This window comes from Ambystoma mexicanum, chromosome 3q, assembly GCF_040938575.1.
Source record: "Ambystoma mexicanum isolate Mex_15411 chromosome 3q, UKY_AmexF1_1, whole genome shotgun sequence".
NCBI lineage: Eukaryota > Metazoa > Chordata > Amphibia > Caudata > Ambystomatidae > Ambystoma > Ambystoma mexicanum.
The window spans coordinates 1,082,241,064-1,082,263,326 of record NC_090926.1 but is presented as its reverse complement, the minus strand read 5'-3'; the positions used below and the strand labels follow the sequence as shown (position 1 = coordinate 1,082,263,326).

At 43.4% G+C, this 22,263-nt stretch overlaps 1 protein-coding gene across 1 annotated transcript in view; it reads left to right on the top strand.

Moving 5' to 3' along the window:
* Positions 1-22,263, top strand: part of LOC138448042 (zinc finger protein 268-like) — a 194,035-nt gene that overhangs the window by 99,849 nt on the left and 71,923 nt on the right. The window contains exon 7 of the mRNA XM_069604583.1: positions 3,005-3,793. Coding sequence (XP_069460684.1) covers positions 3,005-3,793 — 789 coding nt within the window. The remainder of the gene's footprint in view (positions 1-3,004; positions 3,794-22,263) is intronic.

The following is a 22,263-nucleotide window of genomic DNA, read 5'->3' as shown; positions in this document are numbered from 1 at the left end:
GTGGTGCATGGAGGTGATCCCATAGGAGTACTTACTGCCCAGGTTGTTCGCGACTGTGCATTTCACCTTGGTAGCCTTAGCCTTTCTTACACTCCCAACAGTAGTAAAGATCTGCCATAACCATGATTCTCTCTGGGTGCAGGAGTTAGGCATTTCCTCTACCTAGTCTTCCTGGTCCTTTTGATTGTTTTCTGCATTATTGCGCTTTTTCCTTTGTCTAGGCCCTACGGCTGGTGGTGGTGGCTCCTGGGGAGGAGAGATTGTAATAGCTGATGCAATTTTTTAAGATAATTAGTTGTGCTAATATTCTTACAAGTATGTGCTCTGTCCTAGATTGCAAATGGATAATAAGTAAGAATATGTGTAGGAGCTGTGGAAAGGTAAATTTTTAGCTTGAAACTTCCTAGATCAGCTAAAATGCAGTTTCAAACTATTCGTTCGCGAACATGTCATCATATCACGCGCATAGTCACTTGACACTGTCCCGAAAGTCTGCGATGAGGTCAGATGTTCACGAACGTTGGTGAACACAAAATAGAACACTTGAAGGGCCACAAGCTGGGAGGCTTGTGAGGGGCAAAGCTATAGCAACTCTGCAAGGTAACCAAGACAGGTCTCAACTGAGAGCAAGTAAGGCTACACAACAAGAGGTAAGTTCTCTTAGACTTTACAGTACCTCTGGTTAGAAGAAATGTTTCCAGCTGGCTTCTCTTCCTGTACAGCTCTGCAGATCCTGTTGTTCCTGAGCCTCAGTCATGGGGACAAGAGGGAGGACGTCTGGGGACTCCTGCTCTGCAATGAGAAGGACAGCGGCCGCAATGGGCAAATTTCGATTCAGTGGTTCTTCGCTGTTTCAGCTCCTCGCGTCTGACAGCAAATAGCAACACTCCGGTTCTCGGATACCACGCTGGACTTTCCTCACATCTGGGGTCCAGCACTCTGTTGAGGTGGCTCAGGCTTGGTCAGTCCTGCATCAGGGATGTCTGGAGGATCTTCCTGGCGCTTCTGTCCAACTTAAAAGCAATGCACACAATCTGGTGTTCCTCTCCCTGGCACTTTGGTTCCAGCAGCAGCAGCAGTGGAAATACAGCCAGCTCCGAGAGGATGTGCAGACGGGCTTACATTGGAGTTGATTGGTCCCACCAACTCAAGGGGAGAGTACCATGTGATAATATTGCACGAAAATATCACCATACAATAATTTCGCCATATTTTCGCTGCGATATTACCCCATGGAACCTGCGGGGGACACCCCCGCAACCCCCATATATTTTTAAAGGGAGCGGGGGACACCCCCGCAACCCCTGCACCCATTTACCCCAAAAAAAATTGCCACCAAAAATATCGCCTATGGCCGTTCCCGACGACCATATGTACGGTGATATTTTTGGTGGCGATATTAATACCTGATACCAAGGGGAGAAGTTGTCCTTGCAGGGCTTCTCTAGTCGAGGCAAATTCGGAGCTTCAGCACAGCAACAGGGCTTCACCGGGCAAACCAACGGTCCAGGAGTTGCAGCAGGCGTCCCTTCCAAGTTCTTCTTTGGATTCCTTCATCCAGTGGTCGACACTGCCTTCCAATCCAAAAAGCCTTGCCTTTTATGCAGGCTTCACCCATTCATTCCAGCCTAGCTGTCAATCACACAGCAGGATGGCTGTCCTTGCCGGACAGCCAGCCGGCCAATCACCTTTGGGTGCATTCCTGTAACCAAGGATATTAAGCACAGGGAGTTTCGGGAACCTCCCTTACTTTCTGCCCCTGCCAGACATACTGGAGCCAGAGGCGGGCTTCACTCGTGAATCCCGCCAAAGACTAAATGAACAAAGGGACCTAACCTGGTTTGGCGCGCAGAGTAAATCTCAAGAAGGACCTTTCCACAAAGAAATGGCAAAAAAAGAACACCAGGGCCATTTTGACAAAATTGGCATCCATGAGTGCCTTACTGTGGCTGTGAACGCAGCCCGTGGTAAAAACACACAATGGTAGTAAAAAGTAAACCACTGCCACCAGCCATTAATTGCAGAAAGGGTAACATATAAATGTTACATGAGAAACTAGACAAAGGGGATACTAAGTAACCCCTCCAGCACCCGATGGTAAAATAGTGTGTGCTGGGTCTAGAAAGTTACAAAATGTAAGTTAAGTCTATTTCACTTCACTGCTCTTGGAAAGAGTAGTTTATCCAATAGAAGGTATTTAAACATTAGGGAAATCTGAGAGACTTTCATGTGTCACGGCACTGAAGGTGCTGTGTGACACAATGTACAAGATGATGCCTATGGAGTTTGCCAGACTCCAAAGTTAAAAAGAAACACAGAGTCCAAGTCACAATAAAAATACATGAGAGGGTGAGAAAAAGGGCTTACTCTCTCCAGGTTAGAAATTAAAAGTCCTAAAGTCCAGCAAAAGAGCTTGGGGGTCTCTAAGGTAGAAGGGAATTAGCACATTTCTGAGAATTCTCCCCAACACTGTGTAATCACAAACTCACATTTTACTGTAGCTTTCATTGCTACCCATCCACCGAGCCGTGGCACTATAACGTTATCTGTACACCCTCCATCCTACGTTTATTAATTTCAATTTAAATTGTAAAATTCATACAAAGAAATCTGTAAAACAAAACCCTTTGTGCAACATTTATAACACACCATATTAGTTGACTGAGTAGGGTCATTTGTACGCAGGTGCAATTGGCCCCTGAGCACTCCATGGAAGCACTATGTGAAACAAATTTTTTGTCTTGTCAACACCAGACAATTTGTCAAGAGTACAAAGTGTAATTTACCACATTTGTCCCATTCCCAAAGTGTATAATTACCCTACATTATGGTCTCCGGCAACCAACCATGTGATTTTCACTGCTCAACCGGAAGCCAACCTAACAGTGACTTCAATTCTTCATTAGATCCCATAACACTGTCATCCAACTGATTCCAAAACATTGTATATCAGAAATTGTTGATTTGGAAGTCTAATTTTTCACCTTTAACTATCATCCAACAGGTACTGAACACAGGGTGAAAAAGAAGAATTTTGAAAAAAGTTACGATGAAGCAATGCAATGCAGATCTGCGATGGGCCATGATGAGGCAGCAAAACTCCATGCCTTTGTTGACAGAACACCGTTTATGAACCCGATGTTGCAAGAACAAGTGCAACAACTGAGAAGAGAGGAAACAACACAGCAACAAAGTGATTCCAATGTACCAACCTATCCCAATTTACATCAGAGAACAACATATGCACAGAGTGCTGGGCCATACAGTGGATCTGAGTGCATTTTGAGGACAGGAAACATTTCTGCTGAATCCGACACACTCCAAGGGCGCATCCCATACACATATCCTGAAAGTAAGCAAGATTTCAATGTGAATGACCGTAGTAGCGGATTCAAGGGAAAACCTACAGAAAAGGGACGCTTCCCATGCCCTGGCTGTGACAAAAGCTTTTCTGCTATGTCAAGACTTCGGCAACATGAAAGAACTCATACAGGGGAAAGACCTTATCATTGTACCATATGCGGTAAGAGTTTTAATCAAAAGGGAGTTCTTGGCAGGCACCAAAAAATACATACAGGAGAAAAACCATTCCAGTGCAACATATGTGGTAAAAACTTCAATCAAAAGAATATTCTAATTAAGCACCAACAAATTCATACAGGAGAAAGACCATACCAGTGTTCTGTATGTGGGAAAAGCTTCAATCAAAAAGGAACTCTTAATAGACACGAGACAATACATATGAAGCAGAGGACAACTTCTGAATCCTCCGTTGATCTAATACTTATACCATAGGGAATTTAATACCAACACAGGAATAAGTCTACAATAGCCCTACATAAATCTACAGTAATCCAACCATAGCAAAGTGTGTATTTCCCAAGAACAAAAGGCAGCTTGGTGCTTGTATATGTTTATGACACTTTGACAACTATAATTGTAGGCACAGCGAAATACTCAACATCATCAACAGACACAACGGATGGCAATGCAGCATAAAAATACCTGATTCCAAATGCTTTGGATTAGTTTAATGGTTGTATGATTTTTTTATACCCTTTTATATAGTAACTAACATAAACCCATAGAAATATTTTTAATGTATTTTTTTATTTGTAATGTACAATTTTTTTATCATTGTATGAAAGCATTTTTATACGTAATAGAAAGTAGAGATGATACAGCGATTGCCCTTCTAGATAACTGAGGTGTTCACCCGTCACATGGTTTGAATACTAGGACCATCTCCCATGGCAGTCTGTCGGCATTGTTGGTTCAATTGAAGAAGCCATTGCCAAGTCTGAGACACTGGCAGAGGATCATGTTTAAAGACATTTCCATGATCCAAAATCACTCTTTAAGTACAGTTAAGGTTCATATCTGTCTGAGCCTGTGAAGGGGCAGGACATTGCCAATGTTCTATTGTCTGATTACAGAATATTTATCTTTTTAAATAAAATAGTTAGGGGTCGAGGAAAAAAGAAAATGGTGATGCTAAATAGGCCATTCAGTTGAAATAATGATTTTAGTAATGGCAATTGTCAATAGGTACCCGCCATACCGTGTCAATGGAGATGTGGAATCAGTGAGCTGGAGCTCTGTGACAGTGATAGATTGTGGTTCCGCTGTGCAGACTTGGAGGAGGAGGAGGCTGCCCTGGTGTTGAATAGATAGATCTGCAAAATGAATGATGCTCTAGACACTAGCATCCAGTGGTGAGGGGCATAACTATATTGACTCTGGAGTGACTAGTAAAACACACAGCCATTTTGATTTCTCCCGCACACCATTCTTTCACCACCATATCTTGTGCGGGTCCTCCAGTGGTATGATCACCTGCACAGTTTAATTTGTCAGCAACATCCAGGTCGTCGGAAGTTGCAGCGGGTGAATATATGCAATTTTAAAATGGTTAAAGGATGTATTTACTCAATTTCTAACGTGTTTCCTGACTGTTACCATTTACATGGCATGTGATGAGCTTCCAATACTTTTCAATAAACATTGATCACTAGGTAGCACATTCTCAATTAGGCAGGGAAGAAAAACATTCTTAAAGCCAGTAACTTTAATTGACGTCATTACAAAGCTTGAAATTGAACTTTAAAAGCTCTGCAACCCTACTATCATGCTTAAAATGTGAAAGGCTAGATCTACGCTGAAAGAGATTCAGAAGCCAAAACTGAAAGAGATTAGGAAGCCTGTGCTGAACATTTTTTACCTCTATTATGCAACCCCTACTTTGAAAAAGGGGATAGGCTATCGGGGTGAAATGCCTATTCCCTTAAAGCAGACTGTAATAGCCGAAATTCACAACCCTAATGGAGTTATAATAGTGAACACTAAAGGTCTCATTGACTGTTTTGTAAAATTCTGCAAAAATCTTCATTACCGTCACCCACATCAAATAATGATGATTGCACAAGATTTGTCCAAGATGTAAACATTCCAATATTAGCTGATGCTGACCTAGAGTTTCTAAATTCCTCCTCCACAAAGGGGATATATTAATATTCATTAATAGGCTGCAAATTGACAAGGTGGCTGGGTCCGAAATACTGCCTATAGTTTTTCATTAGCTAAACCAGGTAAAGGACCTACCATCTGAGTCTTATTGGCTCATATCGCCAATCAATATGGATACTCAAATCCTATTGAAGTGCCTAGACCGTAGACTTGACAGCCTTCTCCAGGACCTAGTGCACACAGATTAGAACAGGTTTCAATGCTCAATGCACTTCAGTGATAGTACAAACAGGGTTCTGAGCCTAATCGAGTGTGCAAATAATAGCTATGATATTGTCCTCTCACTCTATTCCAAGAAGCCATTCAATAGTGGTTTGTGGGACTATCTGTTTTGGATGCTGTCTACGTTTAGCACTGAGGGTCGCTTTCATCTGTTGGTGCAACTGCTGTATAAAGCCTGCACGGCAGCTACCATAGTCAATAGTTCTCTCTCTGAGGCCTTCAATCTATTTTCAGGGACTAGATGGGGGTGCCCAGCCTTCCCCATTGCTTTATTTGATCGGCTTAGAACCCACGGCTTACCACACTAGAGCTAATCAGGATATTTTGGGCATTGTAGTGAGCACTCACATCCACAGGCTCATCCTATATGCTGACATTTTATATGCATCTCTACTTCCCACAAAGCCTACATTGACTGAACACCTATCAACATAGATCAAAATATAGCAGGAACTATACACAGTGTCCTATACATCACAGCAGGGTAATCAAGCAGAAAAAAGTATCTCATCCCGAGTTGGTCGGTATCCCTTAGATGCGGCGGTAACGGCATTACCGTCGCATTTAAGGGCTGGCCCTATCACGTGCTGGGTGCTAAATTAGCTGTTTACCTCGAGCTTTTTTATAGCGGTGACAATTTAGCGCCCCCTTTTTTCTGCATAATTACTTCCGGCTGTATTAGCGTGCAGTATTCGTGCCGAAAATTCCCCATTGGGGAATGGGGATTTACCGCGCCCAACCCGTTATTGGACACAATACCGCTGGACTGGTTGGCGCTAACGCTATTACAGTTGAGGCCCTCTGACTGTAAATGTAAAGTTGGGATATGGCTCTCTAATGATTTCATTGTTCTCTATTATAATGCCTGGCTAGAAAGGGTGAAATCAGAACTGGAAAGATGGCTTGCCAACCACTATCCATATCAAAATCATTAGTTTTCTGACAGGGAATACCAGACCGTAGATGCCATACCTTACCCAGATGATATTAGCTTCTATCCCAAGTCCTGATCTAAATGTATGCCAATTGTGCCATTTCCAAATTAGTCTGGAATAAAAGTAAGACTAAAATGTTTGGCCAAGTCAAACGGGGGACTCACCCTTTCACAAGTTTGGAGTTTTATAGTTGCAACTGATGTACATCAAAATGTGGTGCATGGTGGGTGACAGTCCAACCTAGGAGCAGTCGTCTCAAACTGGTCATCTGTCTTTCCTGCACAATAGATTCGAAAACAGCCAGTTAAAAACGCATTTACATTTTGGGCTAAAGTACAGAAGAAACATAGTATAGGCATTGGGGAACATCGGCCCCCGATGTATATGGAATCATTGAACAATGCTACTTTGAGGGTGGTATGTTTTGAGGGTGGTATGTTTGTTTAATCCAGGAAAGGCCATTCACTGAAACACTTTGAGGAAGCCCTTAGAGATAACTACTGCCCATCAGACACTTGATGTCATTGCACGTGTGCCACACACTTCATAATCTGTAGGTGCATGGGTAGTAGCTACGTACGACCTTAAAATACTGTTAGAAAAAAGGTATAATTCTCAACAGTCCTCATCCCAGGATTGGTATATTTTTTTTTATAGGATGCTCATGCCTGGAAGTGTGGCACAAAGTAAAGCTTTGTCTTGTTTGTGGACTGAGGACCTATATGTAGAGACAGTCCCCTTGCCCATGCTATCGTACTGAGATTTTACTGGAGACATCTCTTATTCAGCAACAAACAGAGATTTTAATTCAAAATCATCAAACGGCCCTATTAAACGCCATCTCGCCTGTTCAGGCTGGTACACTTGACTCAGTGGACCTATGGTGAAAATGCAGTGGAGAGAGAACACGTTGAGATCTGTAGTGAAATAGCATATTTTCATTAAACCGCGACTTTCTATTTTTGAGGCAGGCATATCTTGGCTAACCAGTTAGGCTAAAGCTTGATCTATACTATCCTGTTTCTCAGCAAGAATGGCCTTATACTGTGCCGGAAGAAACTGCATTATGTCTCCCAGTTATGACCACAGAGCTCTGGGAACTAAACAATCAATGTATTTAATGTCCAATTTGTGAAGGTTAGCCCCGCTGTCTGTATACAGGGTGTTAGCCAGGCTCACCAAGGGTCATGCAAATGAGCATCACCATAATGAAGGAGGATAACCCCCCTTTGAATAGGAAACAGTCACATATTATTTACAGCAGGTGAATTGGCTGTTTTTAGGTATTCACATGCTGTTGCCTTGTCGGGACAAGAGTTGTAACAATCCCTCCCAATCTACTGCTTATGCTCCCGACGTCTCTAGTTCTCTCCCACAGTGCTCATATTGATGCACACTCCTATTTCTTAGCTAATTGTTTTGAATAATTGTTTAACTCGTTCATTGTGCTGGTATGTCACCTGCTTCCTAACATTGCAGTATAGGTGGCTAGTTACTTTCTTTGTTTTTTTTTTTTGTGATTGTTTTCTTCTTTTGTTAAAATGCTAATAAAAAATAGACATCTCCATATTTAGGAGCGTTTTCTATTCTTTGACTGCACGAACGCTAGAGGCACACTAGAAAAGATCCCAAATGCATCCAGAAGCAATACAATTCGATAGCAGGAATGAGTAGCCCTATACCCCACTCAATAAGTGTGACTGTTACTCCACAGCCATGAGCTAGGGATTATGGGTGGAAGCATACTTAAAGTAAACATCGGAAGTGATGCTATTGGCATGGCAAAGCAAAATGTCGTATTCTATTGTTGTATTCGGTCTTCAATGTAGGACCACCAACACATTTAGGAAAGAAAACTGCTGTTATAGCTTTTATTAAATAATGTTGCTCTTTATGTTCGGGGATTAAGAAAAACAAAGTGCAGAGTCAAAAGGCTACCCCTCTCTTTGACGCACAGGAGGGGCAGACCAGCTACAGAAGGCTAAGTTAACTTATTTACTAACCGATAGATCACAGGCCAAACAAGGGAATTTGTATAAGTAAAACAAGGTTTATTCATAATAAATGTGGTGCATGGTGGGTGACAGTCCAACCTAGGAGCAGTCGTCTCAAACTGGTCATCTGTCTTTCCTGCACAATAGATTCGAAAACAGCCAGTTAAAAACGCATTTACATTTTGGGCTAAAGTACAGAAGAAACATAGTATAGGCATTGGGGAACATCGGCCCCCGATGTATATGGAATCATTGAACAATGCTACTTTGAGGGTGGTATGTTTTGAGGGTGGTATGTTTGTTTAATCCAGGAAAGGCCATTCACTGAAACACTTTGAGGAAGCCCTTAGAGATAACTACTGCCCATCAGACACTTGATGTCATTGCACGTGTGCCACACACTTCATAATCTGTAGGTGCATGGGTAGTAGCTACGTACGACCTTAAAATACTGTTAGAAAAAAGGTATAATTCTCAACAGTCCTCATCCCAGGATTGGTATATTTTTTTTATAGGATGCTCATGCCTGGAAGTGTGGCACAAAGTAAAGCTTTGTCTTGTTTGTGGACTGAGGACCTATATGTAGAGACAGTCCCCTTGCCCATGCTATCGTACTGAGATTTTACTGGAGACATCTCTTATTCAGCAACAAACAGAGATTTTAATTCAAAATCATCCAACGGCCCTATTAAACGCCATCTCGCCTGTTCAGGCTGGTACACTTGACTCAGTGGACCTATGGTGAAAATGCAGTGGAGAGAGAACACGTTGAGATCTGTAGTGAAATAGCATATTTTCATTACACCGCGACTTTCTATTTTTGAGGCAGGCATATCTTGGCTAACCAGTTAGGCTAAAGCTTGATCTATACTATCCTGTTTCTCAGCAAGAATGGCCTTATACTGTGCCGGAAGAAACTGCATTATGTCTCCCAGTTATGACCACAGAGCTCTGGGAACTAAACAATCAATGTATTTAATGTCCAATTTGTGAAGGTTAGCCCCGCTGTCTGTATACAGGGTGTTAGCCAGGCTCACCAAGGGTCATGCAAATGAGCATCACCATAATGAAGGAGGATAACCCCCCTTTGAATAGGAAACAGTCACATATTATTTACAGCAGGTGAATTGGCTGTTTTTAGGTATTCACATGCTGTTGCCTTGTCGGGACAAGAGTTGTAACAATCCCTCCCAATCTACTGCTTATGCTCCCGACGTCTCTAGTTCTCTCCCACAGTGCTCATATTGATGCACACTCCTATTTCTTAGCTAATTGTTTTGAATAATTGTTTAACTCGTTCATTGTGCTGGTATGTCACCTGCTTCCTAACATTGCAGTATAGGTGGCTAGTTACTTTCTTTGTTTTTTTTTTTTGTGATTGTTTTCTTCTTTTGTTAAAATGCTAATAAAAAATAGACATCTCCATATTTAGGAGCGTTTTCTATTCTTTGACTGCACGAACGCTAGAGGCACACTAGAAAAGATCCCAAATGCATCCAGAAGCAATACAATTCGATAGCAGGAATGAGTAGCCCTATACCCCACTCAATAAGTGTGACTGTTACTCCACAGCCATGAGCTAGGGATTATGGGTGGAAGCATACTTAAAGTAAACATCGGAAGTGATGCTATTGGCATGGCAAAGCAAAATGTCGTATTCTATTGTTGTATTCGGTCTTCAATGTAGGACCACCAACACATTTAGGAAAGAAAACTGCTGTTATAGCTTTTATTAAATAATGTTGCTCTTTATGTTCGGGGATTAAGAAAAACAAAGTGCAGAGTCAAAAGGCTACCCCTCTCTTTGACGCACAGGAGGGGCAGACCAGCTACAGAAGGCTAAGTTAACTTATTTACTAACCGATAGATCACAGGCCAAACAAGGGAATTTGTATAAGTAAAACAAGGTTTATTCATAATAAAGATTCATGTTTAAAAAGCCAATAGGGACTAGACCATTGGTCTTGCACAAAGTTGAAAAACAATCAATTATGTGTGTTGTCTGGGTTAGTAACAACAAAGGTGAAATTGCATGTACTGCTAGACCATTAACAGTACGTAATTACTGTTTGGGGATTAATACATCACAAGTGGGTAAACAAGATTGAAAGGCTATGACCCAACCTCTCAAAACCCTTGATTGTCTTTATTATAATTTCAAGCATGCACAAACAGTAAATTTGATGGCCAACTGTTATAGTCCAAGGTGTATTCTTTATTTATCAATGACTATTTAAATGTGTTTATTGACCATATCATATCATATTATTGCTTCTTTATCTGATTATTCCCTAGAATATCCACAAAGGGTATATTCACAAAGCATAGTGGGTATACTCATGCCCGCTGCTACATTGCATATTTACACATCCATGCCAGATTATTCCACTGGCGGGACCATAGAAAAGTTGCTACTTGCCATTTGTATAGCGCATACATGGTACCGTCTGCTTGTCCACTGATGTGGTTTGTGTAAAATGTTGTGCACAAGGGCTCTCAGATTGTGGTGCTGCCCACCCTTTTCTGCGGCATGTGTGTCATCAAAATGGGAGGCCTTTGACAGGGTGCAAAGCTTAGGCTCATGTTTCCTAGTTGTGTCATGTGGTGACAAGTGTTTAGCGAGTGAGCATGGCAGTTGAGTGCGAGGCTGGACTAGCCCAGGGAAGGTAGGTGTTTAGATGATATTCAAGCAAACTCGCCACACAATTAATGTTAATGTTAAAGGATATTTGTACCGCGCACTATCACAACCGGAGTGGTCCCCTGGCGCTCTGGCGGCTCTGAAAGTGGGAGGGGGGAGTGAGTTAGTGGGAATAAGTTGGAAAAGTGCAAGAGAGCAGTAATTTGCTGTTGGCAGCCTCAGCCCGGTGGGTCAGTTGGCTGAGCTTGGGGTGTTTTACGGTCTGTAGTCGTCGTGTGCTGTTTTGTAAATCTATGTGCAGTTTGTTTTGTTGTTGTAGTGAAGTGTGTGCGGATTGCTGCGTTGTAGGGTTGTGGTTGTGTTTGGTTAGAGTTTGAGCAGTGTATGCTGAGAGTTGAGATTGTTAGTGGATTGGTTAGTTGGCCTTTCTGTCCTTGCAATTATGTCTAGGTGTGATGCTTGCTATCATTCACTATTCCTTCTGAGTGTTTGGCGCTTGTTAATTTCAAAATTCTTTCTGGATGTGAAGAAGGCTAGTGGTCATGATTCCATTTGGGTATTGCACTTGTCATCATTCACAGTTTCATCTAAGTGTGGCGCATGCTAACATTCACATTTCTATCTAGATGCGACACAGGCTAAAGTCACGAGTTCCATTTAAGTGTGGTACATGCTAGCATTCATAATCCTATCTAGATGTAACGCAATCTAGAGTTACGGATTCCATGTAAGTGTGGTACATGCTAAAATTCATAATCCTGTCTAGATGCGGTGCAGACTAAATTCAAGAATTCCATGTAAGTGTGGTACATGCTAACATTCATATCGAGTAATTCATCTCAGTGTGGCACATGCTAACATTGGCAAGTAGTTAGTTTAGTATGTAATGCAGGCAACATTTATAGTCCAGTCAGCCTTGAGTATATTTAGGTTGGTGGTCACAAATCTCTGTAAGTATGCATGGTGTGAGACTATGGCAATCCACAATATCGAAAGGTAAGGTAGAGTGGCAGTGGCTTTTTGGAGTAGAGTAATTGCTGTACAGCCCACCCGTGCCACACTTACAGTTTTTGTTGGTGTCTGTTGACTTCTGGCTTCACTGGCATCTTGGCGCCTCTAGTGTAGGAGCCGCCCTTTGCCTCGTGTCCTTAGCCAGAGGGGCTGCCAGGCAGAGGGGCTGCCAGGCAGAGGGGCTGCCAGGCAGAGGGATGCCTTGGGAGTTTCATTTAAGACTGGAGAGCCGGCCAATCACGGGTGGAGGGAGGGCCGTGAGTCGGGCAGAGGGAGTGGTAGAGGAAGGGGAAAGGATCGGGCGCAAGGCTGCACGCAGGTGCCTGGGTGTACATGGAGACACAGCAACAGATTTGTTTTAAAAAAAGGCCCAGATGGAACAGAGGGGGCACACCAGCTCACCTGGGAACGCCGAATTGTCAAAACAACGTGTCCCCTCAGCACTCCACATAAGGTGGGGTGTGTGTCGTGAAGCATCTGGGTGTAGATGCAGGATGGTGATGTCACATGGGCATCTGTGTGTGGATGCAGGATAGTGAGGTCATATGGAACCTGGAGTGTTGGTGAGAGGGTTCTAAGGGGGTTCTACAGTGACAGTTGGAGTTGCTGCGCTGGCTGCGGTGGATGTCCCAGTATTTTTATCATCTGACTTACCTGTGCTCACTGTCAGGAATAAACGTACCTGTAGCGTACCTCCTGGCTCCAGCGTGGTATGTGAGCCTGAGAACCCCATTACTACACACTGCTTTCTCTCAAGATCATTATTTTATTTGAAAATATGCTCTCATCCTTTCCAAACAATTAACATTGTAGCATAGTGTGAAGGGCAGACAGGGTGTAAAGGGAATACGAGGCAGATTTGTTTAGCTTTCAAAAATTGCCCTTATTTTACCACAAAAAATGGTCTCTGACAATTTTGCATCCTTTACAAAATCTTTCAAAATCTTCATTTTATTGGGAAAAAAATTCAAACTTGCGCCCATCTGTCAAATATATTGCAACCATGATAATTCAGCATCCTGTCCCTGCACACTGACAACAAATGCTCATACCTGCGCATAATCCTCCTTATTGTATTGTAAGAAAATGCTTGCACGTGCGTTCCTTCATTTACCAGCTGTCAGTGTGCAGGGAAAGTATGCAAAATTTGCATTGTTTTCCCATATATTTGACAGCTGTGTGCTAGTTTGAATTATATTCAAATAAAATAAGGACGATTTTTTAAATTTTGCAATCAAATAAGGACGGTTTCTAAAAGCTGCTTATTGCACAACTTTCAAAATCGTCATTATTTCACTGGAAAAAAACTAGCACACAACTGTCAAATATATAGGTAAACAATACTAATTTTGCATCCCACCCTGCACACTGACAGCTGGTAAATGAAGGATCTCGGCTCGGTTTGCAGCTGCTTCAGTCTGTTTCTACGTTCGGCTCCGAGAGCAGCCGAAGACCAGGGGCTACCAGCACGGTATGAGATACCAAATATGACATAACACCGTTTATTGCTCTCCCCAGAGTGCACGGAAAAACATAAATCACCAATGCAATTATAGAGCCAATACTTTGAACGCAGAAAGACGCAATAACTCGCAACCACACACTCTTAGAAAATAATCAGCACTTATACGGCTATTTATTCAAAGTATAGAAGCAACCAGTAATAACATAGAAATAACTCACAGAAATAATATAGACATAAATCACAGAAGAAGCAAAGAATTCAAAAGGAAATACATCACCGTGAGCGTAACTGGATTCCTCATCTCGTCCAGAAGCGGCTGGAAGACCCCAGGAACAGCCAGGCCGAGAGCACTACAGCTCACAGGAATGCCGGACGTAAGCGTCCTCCTCCGGCTGAAGTCTCACCTGACCACCTCCGGGTTACCGCATATATACACACTCCGAAAAGGGGTGGCAGTTCTCGAACCTTCTGGAAATGGCACTTGCGCATTGATGAGCAGCCGTTGGTTGCCAGCTGGGTCAATCGACAGCCACCCTCAAGGAGCAGAGTGCCTCCCTCCTCTAAAAACACACTCCACGGAGAACAGTAACAAACCATAACAAAGTTAGCTTTCCCAGCAGAAATGTCCTTGACCGCATACCAGTTTTGGAAAGCATGTTTTCCTCAGCACCGTGAATCTAACACTCAGCAAAATGTGTGCAGCTTTTCACTGCGGCATGAAGTAAATATCCATCATGGCTCCGAGTGCTCCCAGAATGCACTGCGCACCAGTGCCATTTTAGTTCAAGCATAACAATTCCACCCTTGGATATTTACCTTCCATAGCCCGGTGGCAAAGGAGCCGGTCTCTGAAACCTACGAAACATTAAAACTAAATTGGGAATACATTGAATACAACGACAACAAGCTATTATGATAGCTAATATAATGAAAATGCAAGCAAAAGCGTAACGTAGTGTACCCCCAATATCAGGTATCCATGAAAATAACCAATCCCACCAATTCCTAGTACGATCTTGAGACACTTGAGAAATGAGATCCCTCAAACTTCGAATATGACTTTCAATGGATCGTGAATGGTCACTTAGATTAAAACAACACATACCTTCAAATGCGTTACACCCTAAATTATGCTTTAGCAATAGATAATCAACAGCAGCTCTGTTCTGCAAAGTTGCTTTTCTAATAACTTGATTATCAAGGAGTAATTCTTCTAATGCCTGAGAAGTATGATTAAGGCTTTTGACTACTAAACATGCTAATTTCATCAAAGATTTGTAACCCCTAGCAGCTAAACCCAAACTCCCACTAATGAAAGGGTTAATGCTAGAACCTCAGCTTCTGATAACAAGTGTACATGTGAATCACAATCAGGAGATAGACCCACAGATTCGAAAGTTGACCGTTTACCTCGAGTTATCGCTGGGTGTAAAGGAAAGATCATTAGTCCTAATCGAGTTAAAGCACATGGACCTCCGGAAATGTTAGCTGGAATATGTGATGTGATGTTGCCACATGAAAAGAGCCATCCTGATGGAAGTTTCACATGATTCAAATGACTGGCTGCTATCACTGTAAGATTACAAGACATAGTATTATTTACACTGGTGCATGTGCATGGCACTCGCGAACACAGTCGCTGCTCAGACCTTGTATGATTGTGCTGTTTGGTTAAATCGATCTGTTGGCATTTGCCAATTTCTTGTGCATTGCATGTCATGAAATAACATACATCACCTTGGGTTATATTATAAGTAATAACACGTGTCAAATTTCTCCATTTGCGATCGGTTTCTTGGCAAAACCTACAGTACTCATAAACGGAAAAAGATTGCCTAATATCCGAATCTTGAACCAAAGAATCATTGTGTGTGACGCCAAAGATATGTTTTAAAACTGGAACAGGCGTCGGCACTGCTACTAAACACGTAGTCAGTAAAGCTTCAGCATTGGGCACATCAGTAAGACAGAAGTGCAATATGTTGAGCACCTGCTGTGCCAGATATATCCACATATTGTCCGTCTGGGTGATCATAGCAGAATGTTTTCGCCGTCCTGAAAATGCTTCTCGCATGACTGGCATCAAGGTTGTTTTCACTGGCTCCTGACGTGTTTGCCGCATTTCACGAATCTATGTCTTCGGTCTGGCTGGCTTTTCTGCATCGGCATGAGGCTGCTTTGGGACAACACTATTCATCACTATCAGTATCCCCTTGATCACTGGCACAGATGTGACATTTTTCGTTGGTAGCAGCAGGCTGTTTAACTCTCCCAAAAGGAGTCCATTTAGTACCACAATTACACCAGCCAGACACAGGATCTACAAGGCAAACCCAGAAAGGGATATCAGTGTTGCACATCACTCTCTCAGGTAACATTTGTCTGCGGGCACATATTGCCATTTCTTTCTACCAGGCTCCATGACTAAAACTACTTGATCTTTGCCTGATGCAATGACATCTGCGGGCACTGGTGGGCCACTTGGCTTTTCCACCCACACCTTTGCACCCGGTACCATACTGTCTGAAGAGCCAAAACCACGATCCCCACGGGTAGTTAACACTGTAGGAGGCTCCCCCTTTTTAATCATGGACAACTTAACAGGAATAATGATCAATTGGGCCACCCGATCACCCTTGTGGATCGATAACAATTGGTCCCCACTATTCATTAGGATGACTTTAATCTCGCCTTGGTAATCAGCATCAATTACCCCTCCCAACACTTGAACTCCCTTCAATGCTAGGCCAGATCTAGGGGCAATCCATCCCATATGCTCTGGGGGAATTTGTACTGCAATCCCTGTTTCAATTACAACCATCCCTCTCGGGTCTAATCTGATTTCTTCATGGGAATGCAAGTCTACCCCTGCTGGCTCTGAAGTTGCTCGATAGGGAGCTAAAGAACCCGGAGTAATTTCCCAGTACAACAGTGTTTCTCTGACTGAATTGGGTTGAACCTGTAAAGTAGGAGTCATTAGTCGCATCAAAGGAGTTTCATGCTCATTCACAGGTCTATTGTTTAATACTTGCACCGCATCAAACACACGATCACGCCAGCCTGCCAAATTGATGTCTCCAGATTTGCACAACTGTTCTTTCAATAACCCATTCATTCGTTCAATTAACCCGAAAGCAGCTGGATAATAAGGTACCTGATACAACCACTCAATGCTCTTTTCCTGACAATACTCCTGAATTAATTTGCCTTTGAAATGTGACCCATTGTCACTTTGAATCTGCAAAGGCACTCCATAATGTAGTATGATCTGATCTAACAACCTGATGGTGTTCAGTTGTGTTGCACGTTTACACGGCAAAACCATCAAATATCCTGAGTATGTATCCACAATAGTGCATGCATACTGACAACCTCTACTGATTGGCATGGGACCGATATAACCAATCTGCCAAATTTGACCTGGTCATTTTCCTCTTCGCAATGTACCTCGAACAATCTGAGGGATAGGTCTATGCAGTTGGTGTTGGCACACTGGACATTGCAAAATGATTGTTTTCACTACTTCTAAAGGAAGACTGATTCCTCGAGCTTGTGCCCACCTGATAGTAGCCTTTTCTCCAAGGTGCCCACATTTCTGATGAGCCCATTTGGCCAAACCCTCCAAATCGTCTTCCTGAGCCTCTGCATCCACAGATGAAATCTTGGTGTGTTCATCTGCAACAGAATTAAACCAACGTTCTAATGAGTCTGTGGCACAATGCACGTCCACATGATATACAGTGACTTCACTTTGTGATAAAATTTCTGCAATATTTTCCCACAGTTCATTTCCCCACAACTCTTTTGAATGAATCTTCCACCCATTCTTTTGCCAAGTTGGCAACTACACTGCCAATCCATTCGCCACTGACCATGAATCTGTGTACACATAACATTGACCAGGGGTCTCTTGTTTCAATGCTTGGTAAACTGCGTAAAGCTCTGCAAACTGACTGCTCTTCCCTTTCCCTGACGTTGTCAACATCTTTTTTGTCTTGGGATTGTACGACACTGCTTTCCAGTACCGCTCAGTTCCCACATATCGAGCTGAGCCATCCGTGAACCAAGCATGCTCTGTTTGCTCCACGGTCAAATCGCTGTATCGTACTCCCCATTTCACGGGAGACTCACGTTTTTCAAGCACTTCCGATGGTATGTAATCTGAGGGCGGTATGTTGGCTACTTGCTCATGTAATTTTGCAACTCCACCCTTCCCTGATTTGGCTCTGTCTTGAATATACCATTTCCATTTAATTATGCTGGCTTCTTGAGCATGTCCTATTCTATGCGTTTTAGGAGAGCTCAGTACCCATTGCATGATTGGTATTTCTGGTCTCATTAATACATCATGGCCCACCGTTATTTGCTCGGTATCAACAAGGGCCCAATAACACGCCAGCAATTGCTTCTCAAACGGAGTGTATGAGTTACCAGCATCGGGCAACTTACGACTCCACAACCCCAATGGCACACGTTTCCTGTCTTGTTTCTGCCACACACTCCACAGTTAGCATAATTGTCTTGTACAGACACATTTAATTCCACTTCGCCTTCCTTCAATGGCCATAAATCAAGCACCTGCTGCACTGTGTCTTTCGTCAGCTCAAAGGCTTACTGCTGCTCCTCCCCCCACTGAAACTCATATTTCTTTCATGTCACTTTGTAAAGGGGGGGCCAATATCTGCCCTAAATGGGGAATGTGCTGTCTCCAAAACCCAAACAGCCCTATAAACTGCTGAGCTTTTTTTTTGTTCATTGGAGTGGTGAATTCACGTATTTTCTGTCTGGCTTTTGGCACCATTTCTCGATGCCCATGATGCCACTGAATCCCTAGGAATATCACTGTTTCAGCTGGACCTTGAATTTTACTCGGGTTAATCTCCCACCCTTCCTTCTTCAATCCTTCCATAATGACATCTAACTGACTTTGCACACTGTGCTCATCCTTGCCCTGAATCAAAATATCGTCAATGTAATGAGAGATTTGTATGTCAGGTTTACACGGTATCTTGTCTAAGTGCTCTGCCACCAGCCGGTGACAGATAGTCGGGCTATGTATGTACCCCATAGGTAGCCTCGTGAAAGTGTACTGACGTCCACTCCACGAAAATGCAAACTGCTCTTGACACTCTTCAGCAATTGGCACAGAGAAAAATGCATTGGCTAAATCGATCACTGCATACCAAGTCCCCTCAAACTTTTGGACATTCTCAATCAAGGTAATGGCATCTGGGACTGCGGGCACTAAGGGAGGAGTGTGTTTGTTCAACTCCCAGTAATCCACCGTCATCCTCCACGACCCATCTCCCTTTTTAATAGGCCAGAGAGGATTGCTCCATGTGGTGGTATTAGGGCGAAATACACCCGCCTCCACGTACTCTTTGATGGTGTCTGAAATTTCCTTGTGCCCCCCAGGAATGCGGTATTGTTTCATTGCTACCCGCTTGGTTGCTACCGGCACTTGCACTGGGGGCATCTTCAATTTGCCTACGGTAATGGGTGTACAGATCAATGCACTCACCCCAAACTGGTACGTTTTACCGCCAAGTCCCAAGGTTAACCTTCCAAAATGTCAAAGCCAATTATATATTCACGTATCGGGACAATCAACACTTGATATTTCTGCCTATTCAAATTGCCTATTTTCATCTCCATTTTCGTTTGTACTGCGGGGGTCTCCTTTCCCTCTAGACCTGTAATAGTAAACTGTTTGCCTTTAAATCGTGTTGGATTGCCATGAATCAAAGAGGCCTCTGCCCCGGTGTCTATCAATGCTCGCACCCCTTGTGTGTTTCTTGGCCCCCAAAAAATCTTAACATCAACATGAGGCCGCCTATCAACTTTTATGCGGGCAGACGCTGCCAGAGCTTGGCCGAAGCCCTAGTCAAACTTCGAATGAGTGTGACTCGACTCCGCCTCTAACATCGCACTCATCACCTTTCTCAAATCAGCATATGTTAGCTGGTACGGGGAACGTGTCCCCATAGACCCTTCGTCTTGTTCTTCCGCAGGGGGAGCAGACGGTGAGGTGTCCCCCTGTGGCGTGGTGACTACCTGTTTCTTAACCTGTTCATAGCGCTCTTTGGCTGCAAATCCTCGTTTTTTGTATAATTCATACATTACTCTGGTTTCAATGGCATCAATTTCTTCGTGAGGCACACCATCTTTTAACAAAGCCAAAAGCATGTCTTTTCGGTACACTCAGGAGTCTCTGCTATCTTGGCGCCTGCCTTCAGTTCTTCTCTCACTAAGCCCCTCTCTCTCCCGTGGCTTGTTATCGCTCTTATCCCACTCCCCTAAATCTGCAAGTTGCAGAATGGCATCCGCTACCTCATCAGTAGCTTTGCCCGTCATACCTACGAGCAAAGTCATAATGACATTTTTGTATTCGGGTGGCGCGGTTCTAATCACGTTTCAAGTTGAAACTGAGAGCGGCACGGCTCCCATGTGATCAGGAGCATCTATGTGAATAGCCTCTTTCATAGCATGCCCTCTGACTTTTTGAATTGCCTCTCTCAACGTATACCACTTCTTTTCTTCGCTAGGCCATTCTGTGGTAATGGGGTATTTACGGTTACATGCTTGAGCTACCAGGTGCAACAAAGACACCTGTGTATCTTGACCATTTGCGTCAGGGGCAGTCCTGCTCTTAAGACCTCCTGTACATTGGTGTCAATTGACAGGGGTAAAAAACGCGGTGAATTGGTAGAATCTACCAACAACCCTGCAGCACCCCCATCTAGCAATCTCACCATCCATGTCAATAAAGCTTCCCCTGATTTTTGCCTCAAACGGGTAATAATTTCCCCAACCTCCTGCTGTGTGTAATCCTCCAGCGTCGTTAAATCCACCATTCCGCCAGCAGGATTCTGCGGGTGGGGTCCGGCTCGCTGTCTTCTAACGGGCTTAGCCGCCACTGTTTTCTGTTTCACTTCCATTTTGGGGTCAGACTCATTTGCGGAACTACTTTCTAGACTAGTTGAATCAAAAATATCACCATCCCACTTATCCGGATCCCAGTCCACACCAGCGGTAGAGATTACAGCTGCCACCTTTCTTTTGTTGACCCCTCCCCGTCTTTTCCTATACTTATACTGGGCTACTCTGACTGCTGCCCTCTCGGCCACAGCCTGATATATGTCAGCCTTATCTTTAAAAAGTTTCATTTGAATCTGCTGCATTAACGCAGTCTGCTTTTCTGCAGCCAGCTCTCTCTCTAATCGCAAAACCTCATTTTTCATTTCCACCTTCATTTGATGTATTTTCCTATAAACATGCAACAGAACCCAACCTCGCCTACCTAATGGCGCACATTCTCTGCCACGTTCTACTGGAACTTGTTGCAAGCATGCCATTACATCAGATGGATCGGCATCTCCCAATCCTTGATCCCATGTTTCACTTAGACCTGCACCACATGCCCACGCCTGGGCCAACTTATCCTATGGACTCTTAGTCCAGCCTGGAATAACAACATCAGAACAGTCACCGCCAGCGGTAATGCTCTTCTTCCTGAATAAACTACTCATTATCGCAAACAAAACAAAACCTCTTTATATCTATATATTTTTTCTCTCCACACTGCAATCACTTCCACAGGCACGCACACACCAGCAAAGGAAAAAACTTCACGACTCAAAACCTTCACTACCCACTTACTTTCACTTGCAAGATAACCGAATCCTATCTACGTTCAAACAGATTCTTGAATACTCGGAACAACTCATCACAAGTATCCTGTTTGTGACGCCAAAAATGTATTGCTCTCCCCAGAGTGCACGGAAAAACATAAATCACCAATGCAATTATAGAGCCAATACTTTGAAAGCAGAAAGACGCAATAACTCGCAACCACACACTCTTAGAAGATAATCAGCACTTATACGGCTATTTATTCAAAGTTTAGACGCAACCAGTAATAACATAGAAATAACTCACAGAAATAATGTAGACATAAATCACAGAAGAAGCAAAGAATTCAAAAGGAAATACATCACCTTGAGCGTAACTGGATTCCTCATCTCGCCCAGAAGCGGCTGGAAGACCCCGGGAACATCCAGGCCGAGAGCATTACAGCTCACAGGAATGCCGGACGTAAGCGTCCTCCTCCGGCTGAAGTATCACCTGACCACCTCCGGGTTTCCGCATATATACACACTACGAAAAGGGGTGGCAGCTCTCGAACCTTCTGGAAATGGTACTTGCGCATTGATGAGCAGCCGTTGGTTGCCAGCTGGGTCAATCGACAGCCACCCTCAAGGAGCAGAGTGCCTCCCTCCTCTAAAAACACGCTCCACGGAGAACAGTAACAAACCATAACAAAGTTAGCTTTCCCAGCAGAAATGTCCTTGACCGCATACTAGGTTTGTAAAGCATGTTTTCCTCAGCACCGTGAATCTAACACTCAGCAAAATGTGTGCAGCTTTTCACTGCGGCATGAAGTAAATATCCATCATAGCTCCGAGCGCT